At 39.9% G+C, this 22,973-nt stretch overlaps 1 protein-coding gene and 1 long non-coding RNA gene across 2 annotated transcripts in view; one reads left to right on the forward strand and one right to left on the reverse strand.

Annotated features, from left to right (window-relative positions):
* Positions 1–22,973, forward strand: part of LOC309494418 (receptor tyrosine-protein kinase erbB-4-like) — a 175,111-nt gene that overhangs the window by 81,540 nt on the left and 70,598 nt on the right. Inside the window, exon 2 of the mRNA XM_082163755.1 lies at positions 7,802–7,953. Coding sequence (XP_082019881.1) covers positions 7,802–7,953 — 152 coding nt within the window. The remainder of the gene's footprint in view (positions 1–7,801; positions 7,954–22,973) is intronic.
* Positions 1–22,973, reverse strand: part of LOC309494586 — a 109,805-nt gene that overhangs the window by 5,545 nt on the left and 81,287 nt on the right. The gene's annotated exons all lie outside the window — the stretch shown is intronic.

Here is a 22,973-nt window from a genome sequence, read left to right on the forward strand (position 1 = left end):
GACAAGAGAACGAAGGCATTTGCGCGTTACCCTGATCATACGGAACGGATTTCCCCTCGGGGAAAACCCCTTTGCTCTCAACCACCACTGTAGGGGTCTCATGTGTAGCAGGCCAAAAGGAATGACGTTGGACGCTGCTGCCATGAGCCCCAGCAGTCTCTGAAACTGCTTCACAGTGAGGTTGTGGCCTAGCTTTGCTCTGGAGACCATCGCCGTATGGATTCCACGCGTGCGGGAGACATTTGTGCCCGCATCGTCGTGGAGTCCCATACAACTCCCAGGAACGTAGTCCTCTGGGAGGGCGTCAACACACTCTTTTTTTGTGTTGAGTCTCAACCCCAGGCACCTGATATGGGCCAGAACGACATCTCGATGTCGAACTGCCATCTCGCGCGACCTGGCTAATATTAGCCAGTCGTCTATGTAATTTAGTACTCGGATGCGCTGGAGTCTCAGCGGAGCCAGCACTGCATCCATGCACTTGGTGAAGGTGCGAGGGGAGAGAGCTAGGCCAAAGGGAAGAACCCGATATTGGTACGCTTCGCCCCCGAAAGCGAACCTCAGGAACTTCCTGTGACATGGAAGGATGGAAATATGGAAGTATGCGTCCTTCAGATCTATCGTGACGAACCAGTCCTCGAACTGGATCTGACTCACGATGGCTGGAATTGTGAGCATCTTGAACCTGAATCTCCTCAGAGAACGATTCAAGTGCCTGAGATCTATTATTGGACGCAACCCCCCATCCTTCTTGGGAACTATGAAGTACCGGCTGTAGAACTCGGACTCCCTGTCTGGCAGAGGAACACGTTCTATGGCCTCCTTGACCAACAGGGATTGAACTTCCTGTTCCATAACCCGAACCTGCTCTGGGCCGACCACAGTCCAGACCACCCCGTTGAACTTCGGAGGAGGGGAGCTGAACTGCAGTCTGTAACCCAGCTCTACAGTACGCAGGGCCCACGCAGATATATTCGGAAGGCATGACCATGCGCCGAGATAATCTACTAAGGGAACCAGCCTCTCGAGGCTGGCCTCGGGTGTCAACCGAGCCTCGTTCCCGACCCCCTGAAGCGGCTGACCGGCAGGGAGCAGTCGAGAATGATTTTCGGCTGCGCGAACGCGTTCGCTGCCCAGCCACAGGTCTTTCAAGAGGTGGCTGGAGCGGCGTGCGTACGCAGGAAATCAGTGTGGCCCGAAGCGTGCTGGACGGCGGGAACACAGCACTGATTTCCCGAGAGCTCCGGGAAGGAGGCGACCTCAATCGCTCCACCCCGGGGGGGACAGCTCTCAGCGGTCCGGCCGCAGCTAGGACCGCTTGGCGGAAGCCTTCTTTGCCTGAAGGACGGTCCTCAGAACGACCTTAGGCTCAGAAGGCTTGCCGCGAGAGCGCCGCCTCCTTTGCCAGGCTCCCTCGGGAGGGGCGCGGGAGGCGACACTCTCTTTTTGCACCTGTCGGTGCGAGGCTCAACATTTTAATTCCTCAAAATTAAATGCAGCCAAAAACACTGGATAAGTGAAACACTGTCTGGATGGTAGGCTGAATTAAAATATCTAACTTCTCAAAGTCAGATAATATTCCATCATTTTAATTCCACATAATTAAATGCAGCCATAATCACCAGACAATACTGTTTAATATTTATTTATACGGTTTCGTAATCTACGCGCTGCCTCGGCAAACGCGAGATTCGAGCCGTCACAATATATCGGCTTTCATCCCTCGAGAAGAAAGTCAACAGGTGCGAGGTTGAAACATCCGACAGCGCACGGCTGTTTTCTATGCACGCGCGTCGAGATATTTCTCAATGAACACTGCCCGCACCCTCAGGAGCTGACTGTGAATGCCTCGCACCCAAACAATATTATTTCACAGATCGCGTGGCGTGTGTCCCTTTTATAGCAGACTCGTAATCTACGCGCTGCCTCGGCAAACGCGAGATTCGAGTCGTTCACAATATATTTGGCTTTCATCTCTCGAGAAGAAAGCCAACGGGCGCGAGGCTGAAACACCCGAAACGCACGGCTGTGTGCGTCAAGATATTTCTCAATGAACACACAGCCAGCACCCTCAGGAGCTGACTGTGCATGCCTCGCACCCACACAGAATCTTTATTGCAGAGTAGCCCCGCAACCTACGCGCTGCCTCGGCAAACGCGAGATCCGAGCCACTAGATTCTATATTGTAATGCAGACGTTATTTGGGACAAACAACACCAAATAGGACAAACAATTTCACACAGAGCGCTTGCTGAAGAGCAAAAAGCTAACGTGTGTTTGTGCCAGCGTCCCTTTGTATCTTCCGGTTATGCCGTCATCTACTACTACGTCATGACGCAGCACCAATCAGGATTGGACAGATTTCATTCATGATTCAGATGCGTTACGCTAAGGGCGTTCCCCAAAGTGTCGTCACGACGACGACGCAGTGCGAGTTCCCTCGAAGGGGAACCTGGAAAGTGTTTTTTTGTTTGTTTTTGTAATTGAAAAAGAAATTTACACATTGATTCATCATGGATTCATATAATTGATCAAAAACTGCAGTAAATGTTTTTATTCTATTTCAAATAAATACTTTTTTTTCTTCTTTTTTTTTTCTATTAATCAGAGATTCCTGTAAAAAAAAGTATTACGGTTTCCACAAAAATATTAAGCAGTACAATTGTTTTCAATGCTGATAATAATAAGAAATGTTTCTTGAGCACCAAATCAGCATATTAGAATGATTTCTGAGGGATCATGTGACATTGAAGACTGGAGTAATTATGCTGAAAAATATCTTTCTTTCTTTTTTCTTTGAAATACTATGATAATATGATAGACAGCATGGTTGTTACTTATAGCATATTTTATGAATTTATGAAAGTACCGTATTCAATTTAACATCATCACTGTACCATAATGATGCTATTGTACTTATTTACCCATTTCCATACCAGATCTACCTACTAATTCCAAGTAAAAGTAAAAAATTATCTTATTGTAATGCTAAATAGGATTCATATAAAATCACCAAATACTGTATGTGCATATGCTTTGCAATCATATAGACCAGTGGTTCCCAAACTGGGGGGTAAGTGGTGTCTGCAGTTATAAAAAGGGGGGCAAAATAAAGGAGATTTATTTTATCCCATAAAAAGGCTATGGGATAGTGTACAGTCAGCAGATTGTTATGCAAAAGAAACCTCTTCAGGGTGATACAAGACCTCACTGCGAAATTATCCTACTTATGGGTACATAAAGTTGTATTGGTTGTTGTCGTGGAATAACAGACCGACAGAATTGAGTAAAAGGTGACTCAGACATTTGAGAGGTGCTTCAGTAAAGGCTTGCCATTTGTAAGAGAGAAAAAAGAGATTTGTTGTACCATCAAGACTGAGCTAGATGATGAGGGGCATTATAATGACATCAGCAGTAATGTTTTCCTCTGTCACCCCATCAGTCCTGGTTGGGTTCTCCGTTAGCTTTGTATTGATGTCATACAGATCCTTACTCACAGATCTCAGGGATTTTTTAATGTTACTTTGATTGTACATGCAGTTCTAAAAGTTATGTTAAAAGGGAAGAAAGAACAAGTTTTCGGATTCCAGTTTTAGACAGCTACATTTATACGAATACTTTGGAAACAAAAACTTTTTAGGACTTCTTTCTGAACATAGTTTTGAGTAAAGAAACAACTCTTAAAAGTGTGCTGCCCACCACAAGACAAACTTGTCTCTTTTCTCAAAAATTGTCAACTTGATGGATGAAGAAGTATTTACATCTTGGGTTTCTAGTCTCACCCTGAGCATATGCTTGTATTCGTGTTCATATTAAGATGGATTCACCAGAAATTTGTGTTTTTTCCCCCCTGTGGTCCTGATCTCCATGGTCCAACAATGTCATTACTTAAATGACGTGGGGAAAAGGGCAAATAAAAGGTGTCCTCATTTGTCTGTGAAGTAAATTAGTCCTGCCATGAATGAGTCCTCCATGAGTAGCACAGTAGGCTTTATTCATTTAGTTTCTCTTGGCAGCGATTCCATGCAGGAATTCCAGGAGTCAATGGAATAGACATGCCCACAACATTAAGTACAATAGGCAGAGGCTCCTTGCGCACAGCGGGGAGTGTGTGTGTGTGTTTGTGTGTGTGTGTGTGTGTGCGTGCGTGCGTGTGTGCGTGTGTATCTTTTTGTGTTAACTTTACAACATAACATAACTATTATTTTACTCTCTTATTCATTAAAATAAATGGATTTGTTTATTTTTTTCTTAATGCTGTTGTAGTTTGATGCTGTGAATTACTTTTTTTTTTAATTGTGGAATGTCTTAAAACAGCAGAGTTCATTTTAGGAGCGTTCCATTTATTTGCCACTTATACTATGGGGCAGTTGAATGCTTCAATCTGATTGGTTGACGAACGTTCTACAGTTTGCAATTATTTTCAGGGAAACGCACGGCTAAAGTAGTTCCAGGCTGGGATTGACCACATAACATATCACTCCGCCAAATGATTTCAGTTATTTCAAAGGTCCTTACAGACTACAACAGCAAAAGAACCAAAACACACAACGACACTGACCAAGCAAATAAATATAGTAAACAATAGGATAAAAACAACAAATTATTTACATTTCTTTGCTACAAAATTACGTTTTATGTTACGGAAAGCATACACTCTCTTTCTCCCGCTCTCTCGCCCACTCAAACGCGCACACATACAGTACGGACACACACTCGCACAGAAACATGTTGTCAGCACTGATCTGATGATTTTTTATCAGTAAAAAACTTTAACAACTTAAAAGCTACATGACATTTATCACTAGCGAATGACAACGCTGTTCTTGGATCAGATAAACTTACAGTTTCTCTATTAGTAAAGACGCTGCTGCTGAACACTGTTCACAAATGCTTAATCTCTCTCTCTCTCTCTCTCTCTCTCTCTCTCTGCATTATATAACTGCATTAATAACTGCATTAGTCTGCTATCAGTGACTTAAGCCTTCATAACTAAAATGATGGAATTAGACGTGTAAGAAATTAGTCCTACACACAAGAGCATTTTAAGGACAAAAACCCGACAAATGTCTTGAATTGCATGATCTGAACAATGTTTTGAGGCGTAACCTTAGTATACTAATGGCCATATTATTGACAAATAATGCACACTCCGCTTCGTGTCGTGGCTGCATTACCACCTCGGGTGTGCGTTATTTTTCTAAAAACTCAGCGGCCCGTCGTCAATTATTCCTTACTTGTTCATCTAAAGTTCTCCTCCAGCGTTCAATTACTCCTTATTACTATGTCCTTCCCTTACAGCATCACCTCCTGCCCAGTGGCCACACAAAGCTGTAACCACATCACAAATATAGGCTTAGTTATTGATCAGCCTTTAAATCAATTTTTCATATTTCTTCCCACTGTTCAAGCAGGTTTTTGAGCACTAGCTGACTAGCATTAAATTGGTCTTTGTTATTGCTATCAACATTATTAATTTAGTCTTTTTTATTTAATATTACTTTATTTTTTATTTTCAAAAATGGATTTGTTAATTATTATATTAGTTAATATTCAATATTTTTTATACATTTAATTATTTTATAATCTTTGTTATATATTATAATTATTTCAGTAAAAATAGATAGAATATTATACATATATTGTATATGTGTATTCTTTATATCTCTTACTGCGGACAACAACCTCAAGAACTAGAAATGTAAAGAGACTTGCTTTGGTATTAATGAACACTGATGCAAAAGTGACATAGTGAGTATGTCCTGCCAAAGGAAACTAATGGCCATGTGTTTCATACAGGAACAAAAGCATTTTCACAGGAATCATTGGATACTTTCTACTCACACACATTTACAATAATCCTCTCTGTGGTGCTCGGCAGGCATGGGCCAGCTGATGTAGCAGATGGTTCAGGCTGGACCCAGGAAGGTGTTTGATGGGTGGAAATAGGTGTATTTAATTGCATGTCAAGTCTGACACCTCTGCCAGGGTTAAAGGGGCCTGTCTGTTCCTGTGCCTGTTAGCCCTCACAGCTCCTTCAGCCAAGACTCATCACTGTCCCTGGAAATCATCACTAATACCATACACACATACACACCAAAACAATACTTCTCCACTGGTTCTCCACACGGCTTAGAAATAGAAACAGTAGCTACTACAGTAAACATACAAAAGTAAGCTAAAGTTATGTTTCTGGCCACATTTTGCCAAGTGACAGATTAGGTTTTGTTGTACTTTGTATTCCTTTAGTAACTATATGGACTATGAGCTGATGCTGAGTGGTTCCATTTTCACAGTAAGAGAGGTGGAGGACTATGAGTGCCAAAGGATTTTTTTTGGTGGGGGGCTACTTGTCTCCAGCTCCTGGTTCACTCCTGTCCATACCCGAACCAGCCGTCATGGCTCCCTAGAGGGGAAATTAATTATAGCTTGAAGGTCTACAAAACCTAACACAGAAACTGAAGATAGGAACAAAAGGAACAGAATTATTCTTCAAAATAAGATTCCAACACAAGACAGGGGAATACAGACCGGGATCATATTGTTACAGTAGTTGCATTTTATTATTCACATTTCCTGATGTCCAACAGACATGCAGAGCATTTTTGGATCTGTTCAAAGACATAAAAAAAGAAAGAAAAATGGAATCAAAATTGACATCAAAAAGACCTTGGTCTAATTGTGCACACTTCTTCAGTGTGTTTTACTGTAAAGAAAATATAAGCTTTTTAATATTTCATTACATGTGGATATTTTCACAATATAATTACTGTACTACAAGTCATGCACAATTTTTTTCCAGTGTACTGTATACTGTTTTACTTGGGAATCCCTTTTTGTGTAAGTTAAATGATGAGCAAAAAACATTTAAAACAAGTTGTCTTTAGACATACAGTTTTATACTGCAATACTTTATCCCCACTCAGAGACTAAAAATTCACACCATTCATATGACAAAAAGTGTGATACAATGTGGTTAAACCAATGCAGGTTGTGAACTCTTCTTGCATCATCCAAAGAATGTGAAGTCTGTTGTATCATGCATTTGTTACACTGTTTTTACCTTGCAAAAAGGTGCAAGAAGACTCCATCAGTTTATCATACGAGTGAATGTTACTGTGATGAGTCACTCCAAACTGAAACAAAGCCAGAAGAGTTTTTGATATGCATGAATGAAGCCTTGCATCTCTGAGATTCCAGGCAAGGATTAGTCTCTGGGATCAGTGAAACAATCACTCATCAAATACTTCATTAAAACCTGCCGAACAGCCCTCGGTGCTCAGTTGGACAAAAATGAAAAGAGAAGCTGATGTTAACACTGTTGCCAGGCACACAGGCTTTTTTTAATTGAAGAAAAAAACGTAAAATGTCTCTTTTATCTGGTTGTTGTGCATGGCAGATGTTTAGCGTTGCAAAAGCAGGTCAGTGGAAGCGCAAACACACATGAACCTTCGCTCACTAATTTGGCTAATTATTTTCTTAAAGTAATGACCTGTGTCATTTCACACAATATGTGCGATGCTGGAGCGCCCATATGGAGAAAAAGATTTATGATTGTGTCCTGAGGACATTCCACACATTGTTTAGAGAAGCTAATGCTGCTTTGGAAAGTTTCCAAATATTTTTTGGGTTTGTTTTTTACTCCTAACCAAACTACCTAATTTTTATTGTCTTTCACAGCTGCAGTTATTCAAAGCTTGCAATTTATGCAAGACAATACATTATGAAAGATTCATTTGCTTTGATCCATCTCTTATTTTTCTGTCCTTTACCTGTTTCTCTCTCTCTTTCTCCTCTGCAGTGTGTCCTGGCACTGATAACAAGCTCAGCACGCTGTCTGATTTGGACCAGCAGTATAAGACTCTTCGGAAGTTCTATGAGAACTGTGAGGTGGTCATGGGTAATCTGGAGATCACCAGTATTGAACGCAACCGCAACCTGTCTTTCCTCAAGGTGAGATAATCATAAACTACGCTGTATGGATCATTATAGGCACATTCAAGGAATCCAATCGGTAAATTATATTTTTTTGTCAGCGTAAACTATATTTAATTTGATGGAAAATATAATGGGTCTGGAGTTGGTTGTGCTAGTAAGTTGTAAAGTCTTTCGGTCATGTCATTTTCTCAACACATACCCAACCTATCACAACCCATTACTCCCCATACATTAATATTTTGTCCATTGACTACAGCTGTTAAAAGTTCACAAATGATGTGATAATAGAAACCTAAAGGCCCCGATATACTCACAGGGAAGTTCTTTTTGGTTCTGTATTTTGAAATGAGTTCAAAATACATTTGCAGCGATATACTGTTAGCGGACATCCCGACAGCGCCCGCGCTGCTGAGAGAGACGTTTAGATGAATCTGTAAATATGTTCGCGCAGACTTTCCTTTCAATAACAAAATTAACACACAACAAAAATGACAGCGGTGAGAAAACAGTTGTTAAGAAAGCATCTGATCATAGCGATGTGGATATGTTTTCACCAGCTCTGCATTTCGGTGTGTTTAGCAGTGTAATGGATATGACACTGTTGATATCGTCGCTGTCGGGCGGAATCCTCGTATCTCCAAAACCATTATTTTTCAGGAAATTAAAAAAACTGCATATTTTTTGAGTTATTAAACATTGTATCGTTAAAGTTGGTATTATACCTTATATTGCTATCATATACTGTTGTATACCAACATTAACACATCATTTCCCTAAAATCATGTTTAATCGGAGATACGAGATTTATGACTTGGGAGCGGGGAGATACGAGGTTACGCTGTCATTGATTAGAATGGTACGGACACAGACGTCGCTGCTGCCAGCAGTGTTCATCAAAGTCTGCGGTCGCGTTCAGCCTTTTGATAAGAGATAAGGCTTTAAGAGCTATTCAAATCTAATGATTGTGGTTACATACATCTTCCTAAACTCCATTTTAAACGTTTAAGAGATATGAGTGATGCAATACCAAAATATTAGGCTGTCTAAAATAGGCGGAAATTAATCTGCACGCAAACAAAATCGGCGGTCGCGTTGAGCCTTTTGACAAGAGAAAAGGCTTCAATAGTTAACCAAAGCTAACGACCGTGGTTACATACATCTTCCTAAACTCCATTTTAAAGGTTTAAGAGCTATAAGTGAAGCAGAACAAAAAATGATGAGCTGACTAACGTTGTCTCATAGGTGGAAATTTGCCTAATCTGCACGCAAACTTACCTCCGTGGCTCACGGGCTTCCTTCTGCACAGAAGCATTACAGCTATCGATTTTTAACAAAACAAGCCAACTCAAATGTATCTAACCTAACTATTTTCACTCGTTATTGTCTAAAAAACAGACAGAGTTATGCAAAAATAGGCTTAACTTACCACTTACAACTTACAGTTGGCACTGTGCATGTAAAATACCCCAAGTAGCAGGTTTTATTACCAGTAGACAGGCCCTTTTTCTCCGATAAATAAAACCTGCTACTTGGGGTATTTTACATGCACAGTGCCAACTTCGAGTCAGTAAAATAATAATAAAAACAATCATTTAAAGCTGGTATCCAAAACATTTAATTCAATTCAAGTATTAGGCTATATTAGATACATTTTAAAACTTCAATGCACAAGTATAATAAGCCTAATAATAAGCCTAGTAATACGTAGACATTTAAAATGCATCAATAACTGATATCATAGTTTAACACAGATAAAATCAGAGTTAAGGCTTGCTTTACGTGTTGCTCGACGAGGGTTTCTTAATCGTTGCGAGTTTCAATCCTGAGGAGACAAAATGCCGCGAGGCTCCCGCCCCCCGCGGAGTGAAGAATAGGTGGAGTTACGAGGATTCTCAGACAGTTGAAGTGTCCAATGGAGTTACGAGATTTGCTCTCAAGCTATTTTCAACACTTTAGATTGGTTAATAATTTGTAAAAATAACAGAACCACGTGGGGACTGACCAATAGCATCGATTTGTGAAAAAATATGAAATTGACCAAATTTGGACATACGAGGTTTCCGCCCGACAGCGACGATATGTTTGATCTTGGTGGAGTAGATCTGGTATGCAGCTGCTGTTGCAGATCAGGTATGGGACTTGCTACTGCTGCTAATACACAAACGACTCGCTGATGTGAGCGAGTAAGACATGCTGCTGTATAGCATGCATGAGTTACCCGTAGCAGATCTATACAGGTGGAGCTGGGGAAAGTGGAGGGTTTCTGAAAGCGCTCTGCACTTCTAAGGCAAATGCTGACCAAGTATTCAAAGGTTGAGCACACAAGCTCTTTGGCTACTGATACAGCAGGAAACAATCAGCTGTGCCCTATAGATGATGATGTGATTGCAAGCAGATTGAGTTTAGGACTTATCAGCCTGCGCCATCTTGAGTTTCATGACAGAACTTTGAAAAAACTATGCAAAAAAGTGTCAGTGTCTCTTTCAATTAGAATTACTTCATGTTCTACTATTAATCAGCTCTCCAGTGTGTTCATGTTTCTCGCGGCTGTCCGACCTCGACGGACTAAACTGAAGAAATGAGCGGGAGAATATTTTCACACCAAAGAAGATGGAGCCTCAGAGTACATCTACCTATATTTTGTAATCACCACGGACCTAAGACGTTTACCGGCTGGAGTGAACTTTTCCAGGAAGTTCGCTTTAACCAGCTGTTTCGAACTCATGAAACAAACTTCGTTTTTGCCCGATTTTGTACGAAATGACATCACACCATGACGTTCATTCTTAGATTTCGCTTGTTGTATATCGGGGCCTTAAATAATGTTTATGTTTCAGGTACCCTCTTTACTTGAAAAACTGGTCTTTTCCATGAAAAGTGAATTATGATCATATTTTTGGAAACACTTCATTAGTTAACATTAGTTAATGTATTTACTAACATTAACTAACAATGAACAACACATTTGTAACAGTATTGATTAATCTTTGTTAATGTTAGTTAATAAAAAATACAGCTGTTCAGTGTTTGTTCATGTTAGTGCACAATGCATTAACTAATGTTAACAAATACAACCTTTGATTTTAATAACGTATTAGTAAATGTTGAAATTAATATTTACTAGGGATGGGACGAAATATCGTTTGACAAAATATCGCGATACAAAACGTGACGAAACGCATCGAGGTCGAAAAAAATGGATCGCGAAATAAAGATAGATGGCACTGCTGCATGATTTGCGTAGTATATAAATAATTTAGTGTATTATATGTGTGTGTATGTATATGGGGCAGACATACAGTTGGTGGCAGGCTGGCAGCACCATCTGCTGATCAAGCAGGGTAAAACTAAATGAAAAAAAAAATTATATCCGGGGAACGGTGCGGTACGTCGTCACGTCAAGACAGCGGTTTGTTTCTCACAGTAAACTGCCATGCAGGCTAGAATTGCGAAACATTATTGGATAATTCTTATAATTTACATTTCTCTGGGCCAATCGGAATCTTAGCACTTTTTCTCTTGGCCAATCGGAATCTTAGCACTTGCGTCATAATCTTGAAGCACACACACATACCGTGCGAGTCTAATGGAAACTCACGCATGAATTTTCCTGCATTGAACTTGTTTTAGCTCCCGCCAAAGTCTTATTTGATCGGTGAGTAATGTAGATGAACGGCTGCGTTTGTGACAGGGCGCATGTTTTAACTAAAAGAACGACCAGAGAGAGAGAGAGAGCCGGTCGCGCGCGCGCACTTTCTGTGTAAACGACTTCACCGTCTCCAAACTAGGCGCTGTGTTGCTCTCTCTCCCTCGCACATATTAATCAAAATAAATCGACACGGTGGTAAAAGGTTGGAAGACCAAAGTTTCGTGTGGAGCATTCGGATATTTTTTTTCCCTGAATTATACTGCTGGGTGTGAATTGTGCTAAATAAGTTTCCTTATCTTCTCTGAAAAGCGTTCCGGACATTCAGCTGACATAAAACAACACTTTAATTAAACGAAATAAAACTATACTGTGATGAAATGTTTTCTATGTTGACAACTTGACACAAATCTTGGATGTCCATGTCCTAACTGCTGGGATAATCACACAACGCGCACGACACGTCCAATTCGCGAACTAATAATGACTCCTTTGAACCGATTCATTTTAATGAATCGTTAAAACAACTGATCTTTCCAACAGTGAACTCAGGAGACGTCTGAATCGGTGTATAACTAATCAGTAACACTTTACAATAAGGTTCTATTTATTACATACATTATATAAAAAGTACAGTTTGCTAACTCAAGCTTAAACTTTAAAATAAATAAAACCACTTTTTTTTAAAAGCATTTTAAACATTTTTCCACACAGTGCTATCAAGAATCGATAAGAGAATCGTTAAAGAATTAGATCGATAATCAGAATCGTCAGTGGCATTATTATTGATAAAATCTTATCAAATCCCATCCCTATGTGAAGACAGTAAAATTATAATCAAACATTAAAGAACATACTTAAATAAAAAGATGCTAACATGAGGTCTTATTGTGTCACTGTCAGTCTTGTTACATCTGTGCAAAACTAGGGTATGCAGATTAATTATTATTATTATACATCATTCATCAGCATGCATTGATTAATCCCATGGCATGTATAAAAAAAAAAGTTAGTCTGCACTACCTTTTTTTTCTTTTTTTTTTCTTTTTTGATATCGTATCGTGACGTATCGTATCGTGACCCTGGCATATCGAGGTGCATCGTATCGTGAGTTTAAGTGTATCGTCCCATCCCTAATATTTACCAATATTAATAAATGCTGAAGAAGTATTGTTCATTCTTAGTTCATGTTAACTAAGGTAGTTAATTAATGTTAACTAATGAACCCTATTGTAAAGTGTTACCGTGATTTTCTTTATTGTCTCAGCAGAAAATTCAGGATGACTCAAAAGTATTTAAATGAATAAATTATTAATAATATATTAAAATAATTTAAATTAATATGCATATAAAGCCAAAGTCAAAAAGGTTGAGATCCACTGGTCTAGGCTGTTGTTTTTTAGTAGACATGTTATAACATGTTCTCTTTTCGTGTTGCTCTTACATATGAGGGTAATTTTGGGACCTGCAGAGAATAGGGGCTTAAGTCTGCATTTCCTTTGATTATCTGAAGAGTAATGTAGTGTAGTGATCAGGGATGGTGGAAATTAATCAGAAACCTCTCAAGTTACTGTATCTTTATTATTAATAAATTCCTAATCAGTGAAAAAGAGTTTTAAATTTGAAAGTTTTTAAAGGAAGTAAAGTTTGTTTAATATTGTAAAGTAAGAATATTGTAATATACAGTATTTAGATGCAGTCTAACACACAGTCTTTATCAAAAGTTAAATAGTATATAATATTAATGTACTTTTTTCTCTTATTGTCTTAGTTTGTCTCATATGGTGTTGTTATGATGCATCTTGCTTTACAGTGCTGTCCTTCTCTAGATGTACAGGCCTTTTAATGTACAGGCCTACACTAGCATTCAAAAGTTATGTATTGTGAAATATTATTACAATTTAAATTAACTGTTCTATATTTGAATATTTGATTGACATATTGGGTTTAAAATGCTTTGAGCACAGCAAATATCGCTGTATATGATGACATTTACAATTAGTTATTTAGCAGGCTGAAGACACTTACTGAAAACTGCAGATTATATATACTGTATATATTTTGTTAAATGCTACTTTATAAAGTGGTGGTTTATAAGCTCGATCTAGTCTATGGCGCACCTATTTATTAGCGATTTATTTGCCATTTTAACTACAGTGTCTTCAGCATCACTTTATGGTCAGCAAAGTATCTTCTTGTCATAGGCATTTTTCTTTCTTTTTCTTTTCTTTTTTTTGTGTGTGTGTGTGTATGTGACTTTGTTCCCTATACATCCTGTTGTCCACTACTGTGTGATAGTCAACACCTTTTTGTCAGCCTGTTGTGTCACGTCACCAAAGCCTGTCCACTGTCAGGATCCCGTGATGATTTTAGAGGGTTTGATTGACAGTTCATTATAGTCTAATCAGGCCACCTGATTGTTACATGCCAGCTGACTAGGAACATAAAGCTCAGTGTCCAAGTTAGCACCGTAGAGACAGATAATTGCCTTTGTTTGCAACTAAAATATGTGAAAAATGTAAACCTTGTGGGTTGATGTTGTTCAGTCGTGTAGTTTTCTGCAGACCAAGCAGGATTTTCAGCACAATGGGGCTGTACTCCGGTGTAATAATGCTTGAGTTGTTCTGGCTGGCTCTTGTTCTCTTACACGGGTCATTCACTCTCGTCTCTGAGGTCGTTGAGAAGAGCGAAGTGGTTTCGGGCAATAGTGAGGAGGATCTGATTGTCTTAAAAGAATATCAGTATTACACGCATACAAAAATTTACAATTTTATATATTATTTTTCTCTCAAGCGTTAAAAGCATAAGTGTAAGGCTTATAAAAACACTTACATACATTTTCCTGTTAAGACTTGTATTATTTGAGCTTTAACAGAGTAGTACAATTTATTATAGTTTACACTTAAAAGGTTGGAAAGCAATTTTTGTTTCAAGATCATGGTAAGTAAAAATGTATGGATGCATTGCCATTGTGCCTCACTGAACCAGACTTTTTATTTTTATTTTTATTAAGTTAAATAATTTTTTTGTGGAAATCAACAATAAGTGCTGTCGTATCTTAACAATCTGTGTTGAAAACCAGCACCTTTAATTATACCTCAAATAATGCTTTTTGCTGTTCTTTTGAATAAAAAAAAATAAATAAAAAAAGTTAAAAAGAATTGAGTTATTTTTAGCATCTTCTTAAATCTTGAATGTTTCAATCGCAGAGACTTAAAAACACCTGCAATTGATAAATTGGGCAGTGACAGTTCCATCAACTGTCCAGAGCATCACTTACGCTGGCCACGGGCCATCAGGCAATTCTTAATGTCGAGCGGCTCGAGCCCTGACATGAACCTGGCGTGATCATTTTATGTCTGTTTTTAATTCAAAGTTGCTCTCATCTTGAAATATTCACCCAAGCTGTTTTTTTTCTTGTCTTTCTTTTTCTTTCAGTTTTGCCCTTGCACTAATAATTTTAGTTTCACAGATTGGATAAAAGTCTTCATAATTTGTCAAACTATTGAAATATGAAATTTAATTAGATTCGCTGATAATTGCAATGATGTATCAGATATAAATCAGGAGTGCTTGTGTGTGTGGTTAGAATGTTGAATCAAGGGAAAGGTAGAATATCGTTTTCTTTTGTAGGTTTTTCCATCCAGTCATGTCGACACAATCATCATAATTTGTCTGAAAATGAAGCTTCTGTGGAGATAATCATATATATGTCAATACATATTTTAACGGTGACATGAAATAAACAAGGGTAATGAAACAAATTATTGTGAACATAGCAATATGTGTAAACACCATGTACACTCTTTGTTTTTCTGTCTGAATCAATTTTTGTTGGCTTGCTTATATTAGACACATTTAAAGTCAACATTAAAGGTATAGCGGAGGATCTTTCCAAATTTTAGATAAGACCCGCCCTCTCCACTTTTTGAAAAGTTTGATTGATTCACCAGAATGATTGACAATTAGGAGGACCAATAGTATAGGTTACCCACCAGGAAGTAAAACATCCTCCGCTATACCTTTAAATACAAACTGACCCTGTTTACTTTCTTAATAATCCTCCCTGGTCTTGTTTTACGTGATTAATCTCAGCAAAAAAAAAAAAAAATTCCAGTGAAGAAAATGTTTCTCATCAATAACTTTTCATTTGGCTGACCTCACCAAGCCCTCTCAGCCACCTGAATTAATTGAATATACTGTTTCACAGAGAAATATTTCAAAATACAAATGGGTTGCAAACACCATTTCATGTTGACTTTAATGCATTATTATTATTTGGGGGATTTTCAGTACTTTTACTTCAATTAAAATCCCAAATTGGCTTTCTGTACAGATTGTAGGCAAGACTGAGATCACCAAAAAGAGAGGTGTGCAAGAGTTTACAAGACGATATGAAATGTAAATGGCGACCCTTGTTGTGGAGGATGGTCAGATTTATTTTAAATTAATTAATCGTTCAAATAGCGGTTTGTGCTGAGAATAACATCCAGGCCAAGAATGGTTTGTAATCGTGCTGTGCCGAACCAATCTATAGTGGAAATATAACCGGAACTCCTTGCCGTTTTTAGAACAGTTCGGCCCAACGGTGGAAAAGCGGATAATGATAATATTGTTGTAAATAATAGACTTTATTTTTACATATTTTAAATTTACAGTGCTTCTAGTCCGGGACAACAGACTGTTCATGGGTATATTCAAGTTTTTGTCCAACCAAATGTTCTCTAGATTGAAATATTCTCTAATGTCCCTCCTCTCTCTGACTTACAACAAGTAGCAAATCAAGCTATTCGCTATTTTAAAATAACAGGGATGCGTCCCTTCGTGCCCCGTTCAAACTTCCTGCATCAACAGGAAATAACATAAACAAAGGAAGGAAAACTGTGCTAGACATCAAGCGATTTATGCATTTGCCAGATGCTTTTATCAAAAGAGTTGCATTCAATGTATATATTTGGCCAATTAATGCATTCCCTAGGAATCGAACCCATTCACTTGGTGTTTATGGCTCCATGCAGGAATGCATTTTCATGTGGTATCAATTTTCAAAACATCTATTTATGTTTTCTGCATGCCTTCCTATCTACAGCTTTCTGTGTGACTCAGTGTAAGGGCCACTTGCACACTCACAAGATAATTTAAACGGAGCCTGTAATGTTGAGGGAGACAAAAAGCCACTCGACTCCTGGATTTCTGCTCTTCAGTTTTAGACAGCCTGCATTTTCACACTGGAATAAAATGTGAAAGAAGGGTTTTCAGTGATATACTGTCCAGAGAGTAGGTCTGTTAGAGGAAGTATTAATCACTGTGATGAGCTAACAGCTCTGCCTCATTATCATTCTTTCACTGTGAGAGGTTTAGGCAGGTTCAGTGCAGGGCTGAGTGTTACTGCGAGCTTCGAGCGACTCATTTGTTAAGGCTTGCACTTCACTAACTCATTGCTACAGCATTAGCAGTTTAAGCATGTTGGAGTTGTATTCATGTTTTGATCATTAAATGTTCCTTGCTCTAAGATGCATGCAAGATTGTGTATGTTTGTATGCACAGGTAATTAATATTAGATGTTTAGCATTGTTTGTTTCCCTAATGATAGGATTATTTAGGGCAAAAGCTTTTTTTTTATAGTATTTTATAATGCTAACTAGCCATAATTGTACATAAATAGAATAGATGTTCAAATAGTTCCTCCTATATCCCAGACTATGATCCAGAACTGTGAATCTGCTTTACTGTGGTAACTCCGGCTGATTCAACCAAGCTATAGAATAGCTGTTGAAGCCCCACATTATAAATTGATAATGAATTTCATTAATACCTGTATACATTTTTGTGTCAATCTCTGCAGAACTCTGACTGTCACAGCATGATTTAGTCACTAGTTTACTGGTATCCCATGGCCATGTTTATGTGACAAAATGGTTCAGCTCCAATATTTAATGAGCTGCCTTGCTGCGTACTGCCAATATAGACAGCTGTCTTCTGTGACAGCATCCAAACAGAGATGGAACCTCATACGTGACCGATTTTTGAACCCTCTGCATAGGCAGCAACTCAAATACCAATCTACAAGAGACTCTACTTACAGTTGACTCTAATAGAGTTTGACGTTAACATGTTTCGGGCATGCCCTTGTTGGGGCATAAAAATACATACACACACATTGTTTTTCTTAATAAAATGATACTTTTATGCACAGAGGTATATCAAGTTGATCAAAAGTGGCAGTAAAGACTTTTACAAAGTTACAAACTAAATTATATTTTAAATAAATGCTGTTCTTTTTATCTTATATATTCTTATTATACTGTAAGCTATTCTTATAACTTATTTTATACCATAGTCTGTCTGAATACTCGATTCATATGCTGAACAGATGCATCTCTCTTGCATCTCTCTCTCTCTCTCTCTCTCTCTCTCTCTCTCTCTCTCTCTCTCTCTCTCTCTCTCTCTCTCTCTCATTTTCTCAGCTCATCGCAGTGCATTTAGGGATTCCCTTATCTGCGAAGGATACGATGCTGCTTTCTTTGTCAAGACAAAGTGCATATCTTAGAAGTCGCCTCCCATTTGGAACAGCCTTTGAACTGGAAGTGTGCCTGTGCTGTCTAACTAGGCAGCTCAATAAGTTTTGGAACAGAGCTAATAAGTCACAGTTTCACTGGCATTAAAAACTTCTACTGTTTTTCTAACAATTTCATTCTTCAAAAGTTAAGTTCAGACAAGAAACAGGCCTGCTGGGTAAACCATTATTGCTCTCCAGCCTAGGATTTCCTAGTAAATTATTATTACTTTCCTGCTTTAAAAAAAAAAGCACAAGACTGTTATATTTTTTAGCATTTCAAGGATGTTTTTCCTGCAGCAAATATTCGAGCACAGACCAGGGCTTGTTAAACTCTTCAGTTTGTGATAATGCAAAGGCCATCTATAAATAGATAGGGTCACGATGAACTGAACCGCATGATGGATTGTTCTGTGTCCAACACCCTGCAGTGGTGTGGAGTTGTGTTCTTATTAGTGGGTAAACAGATGGGAGGATGACTAAGGTGAGCTGATGTTTGAGATGCTGCTGGCAACTGCAGGCCAACAGCTTGTCCTCTACTATTAGAGTGCATGCTTGGTGATGTGGCTATACATTTGCTTGGTTATAAATTTATGTATAGGCTTACATACCTAAAAAAAAATATTTTAGATAGGTGTGTTCTTGACACAGTAAGAAGACTTTTAATATATGCTGGCTTTTGTCACTTAAATAGACAGCATTGCATATTCTTCACAGCTAAAGCAATCCCACAATGCATTGTGATACTTTCATCAAACATCAGATGGAGTCAATAGAAAGTTCAGTAAAAAATGTATCGTGGTTTCCACAAAAAATATTTAGCAGCACAACTGTTCTCAACATTGATAATGATAAATGTTTCTTTAGCAGCAAATCAGCATATTAGAATGATTTCTGAGGGATCATGTGACACTGAAGGCTGGAGTAATGATGCTGAAAATTAGGCTTTACCATCACAGGGAAAAATGACATTTTAAAATAAATGAAAATATAAAATAGTAATGTGAATTGTAACAATATGACTGTTTTTACTGTATTTTGATCAAATAAATGCACCATTGAAAAGCATAAGAAACTTATTTCAAGAACATAAAAAAAAAAATCTCCAAACTTTTGAATTGCAGTGTAGCTATCTAGATAGTAGACATCGTTCAGTTTTGCATACGCATACGCTAACAGTTGCATACGCTAATGTGGAAATAAAATAAAGGCCTTGATTTTATTCAGAGGGTATTATAATGCAGTTTCTGACCCCGGTTGCACTTAATCTTAACCCTTCTGAAAGTAAAGGGCAAACCTGATCACGTATCAGCAGTTAGTATTAACTTCTGTCCTATTTTAGAAAGCCACTGTTGTTTCCCATTCTAGCCTCCACAGTTTCTTATTAGATCCGACACAGCACTGTGGCAAGGTCTCAGAGGTGAAATAATTTCCTGAGAGCAATTACAGGCACCAGGAATTCCCATGATTGCCATTATATTAAAAGGTATGGCTATAAAAGCGAATTATAATTGAACGATCACCATTTATCTGAATAAGGCTCCATCTTTCCTTGCATCACAAGGGGAAATGCTGACCATTAAGCTACCAGTTTAAATCACGTCCATTGTACATTCATAATTGTTTAAAGCAACCTCAGGCTTTTTGTGTGTTCGTCCACAAACATGAAGTATATTACTGTGAGTCAAGGTTTAAAGGAGACTTTGATGTGATCTTAAAGACTTTAAAATTGCAATGGAATGGAATTAGCAACAGATCATTTCTTCCATATTGTGATTTAAATTCAAATGAAATGGATTATTAGAAATGAAAAAAAGTAGGTTGGAGACTTAGTTCAATCCATCGGTTGTTGATTGGTTGCAGGTAGATCTGAATGCTGACATGTAGTTGATTGTAAAAAGGGTCGGGGTTTAAGCAGGCTAAGTAATTTGAGAAGTCGGACATTGGATCACCAGAGAGAAGACTGTCATTTCACCAGAGCATTTATGACATTTTGATGAATTGTGAGAAAAAAAAAAAGAAAAAAAATGCTAAGAAAGGGAAAAAGAAACATGCATGGATGAATTGTTCACATCACAATAATATATTCAAGGTGAATTTAGAAAATAGAGTGAATTTCCATTTCGTTCCAACTTTAAACAAATGCCGGTTTAAAGCACCCCCCCCCCCCCCTTTTTTTTTTTAAAGGGGACCTATTATGCTCCTTTTTACAAGATGTAATATAAGTCTCAAGTGTCCCTAGAATGTGCCTGTGAAGTTTCAGCTCAAAATACCCCACAGATAATTTCTTATACCATGTTGTAAATGCCCATTTTTTAGTGGAAGGAAAAAACGCGCTGTTTTCGTGCATGTCTCTTTAAATGCAAATGAGCTGCTGCTCCCCGCCCCCTATCACGAAGAGGGAGGAGCTTTTACAGCTCGTGCCTCTGATACTCTGCCAAAAACTTAAATATCTGTTTGGTTTTTATTATCTCTATTGCGGTCACGCTCACATGACATTGCAGTTCTTCATCATCATGAAAGTTTATTACCGGTATCTGCATGCGTTTTAAAGCCACATCTGTCTAAACGTCTGATATCTGGTTTTCTGAGCGCACACATCTGAAGCCTGAGCACACAGAGAGCTGGCTGCAGACCACATGTCCTGTGAGTATTAAACTAAGTTCTCTTACGAGAGGTCTCTCGTACTGCGTAAGATATCTTACGCTAGGGGAAAATCCTTTTCCGCGAGATATTGAAGCCAAAAATTATCCTTAATTTTGTAATAATGCAAAACGCGTTGCAGCAGCAATGCAGACATAGGCGAGACAGCTCGCGCGCCTATTGGCTGCTCTGCGGCAACTGCAGCAGCCTATCGAGCGAGGCCTGGCGTGACGTCAGACCCAATCAGGGCACTTCGCGCCCGCTGCGTCACGTCCCGCCGAAATGGGCGTGGTCTAGGCCTATAAATATCGCTCGCAGGCAGCTATTATCTGATTTTTCATCCTTCAAGCGAAGCACACGCATCGCTGGAGCTGGATTAGAAGCCGCGCCGTCGAGAGAGAGCACCTTCAGCGGGACGAGTCACTGAAGTCGCTGGCCGCGCCGCCTTCCTTGCCTTCCTGCTGCGCTTTCCGGCATTATATCCTTTCTCTGCTACTGTGTTTATGTATGTGTGTGTGCTCGCCGCCGCGACACACACTCCCATTGCACTAAAAGAGCTGGGCGTCTTTTTCAAGACGCCCCTTTTCCTGATCACGCAGCTCTCGCACTCGCTGACGGCGACTGCCCTCACTGCGAGTTAGGTACTGCCTATGGTGACTCTGAGGACTCACCTGGCATCCTTCTCCGAGACTGCTCCTCCGCCCCCCCCCCCAACCCGCAAAGCTTGCCGGTTCGCCCGCTTGCCTTGCCTGCTTGGGGGACGATACCTGTTCTCCCTCTGTTCGAGCCGCGCACACCGCGCCGCTCACAGAGGATGTCAGGAGCGGGCGGTCACGGGGCTAGCTTTCTCTCTCCCTCTGTTCAAGCCGCGCAAACTGCGCCGCTCACAAGGGAGGCTGGAAGCGGACGGTCGGGGTTAGTTTTTCTTTACGTTATAAGAAAGCTACCCTGCCTTCTGCGCCCCATTCATGCGTCACTCACCGGCGAAAGGAGAAAGATGTGTTTTTTAGTCCCTCCGAGGATGGACTGACCTTCAATTTCTCATACATATTCCCAGTTCCCTGATCATGCGACTGGAAATATCAATATTGCAGCAGGCGAGCCTGTTTTAATACAAGCGCGCCTGCAAGCATACGCCGAAGAAAGCATGTGACGCTCTTATATGCTCGTGCATCCGAAAACCTTTGCGTTCCCCCCCTGTGGCTCAGTGGCGGAATCATTGGTTTTTCCCACGAGAGACCGGAGTTCGAATCCCGGTCTAGCGGCAGTTAAAATTATGCCGCCAATGCTTCGCTCTGTCAGTTCCCTGAAAAGCGACTGCAGACGTGCATTTTGCAGCCAACGAGCGCGTTGCACAACCCGCTCGCCTGCACCCAAACACCGTTTCTATGGTTTCCGTGCGTCACTGGCGAAAGGAGAAAAGAGCGTTTTCTGGTCCCCCCGCGGATGGACCGACCTCGTCTTTCTCGTACATTTCTCATTCCCCTCTGAAGTTCGGGCGACTGGAAATGTCTGTATTGCAGTGAGCAAGCCTGTTGTAATACACGCATGCCTGCAAACAAACGCCAGCACGTTGACGCTCTCTTATAATACTCGCGCTAACTGAGTTACAATGTGTCTCCCCCTGTGGCCCAGTGGCAGACTCTCAGGTTTTTGCACGCGAGAGACCCGCGTTCGATCCCCGGGTCTACAGGCAGATAAAATTATGCCGTCAATGCTCGCTCTGTCAGTTCCCTGAAAAGGCGACTGCAGATGTGTATTTTGCAGCCAACGAGCGCGTTGTACAACCCGCTCGCCTGCACCCAAACACCGTTTCTATGGTGTTCCGTGCGTCACTGGCGTAAGGAAAAAAGGGAGTTTTTCTGGTCCCGCTGCGGACGGACCAACCTCCTTTTTCCTATACATTTCCCATTCCCCTCTGGAATTCAGGCGACTGGAAATGTCAATATTGCAGTGAACAAGCCTGTTGTAATGCACGCAGGCCTGCAATAAACGCCAGCATGTTGACGCTCTCTGTTTCTATGGCAACTTCTCGCTCGTTCAGTTCCAGTAAATGTGACTGTTCCAGTGTATCCTGCAGTAAACAAGTCGGTTCTGTCACCCGCTTGCCTGCACACAAACGCCGTTTTTACGGCTACCCAGATAAATCCCATAAGTGTGAATTTTTTCTTGTGTCCCGGCCACGGCCGA

This window comes from Leuciscus leuciscus, assembly GCF_965113295.1.
Source record: "Leuciscus leuciscus genome assembly, chromosome: 3".
Taxonomy (NCBI): domain Eukaryota; kingdom Metazoa; phylum Chordata; class Actinopteri; order Cypriniformes; family Leuciscidae; genus Leuciscus; species Leuciscus leuciscus.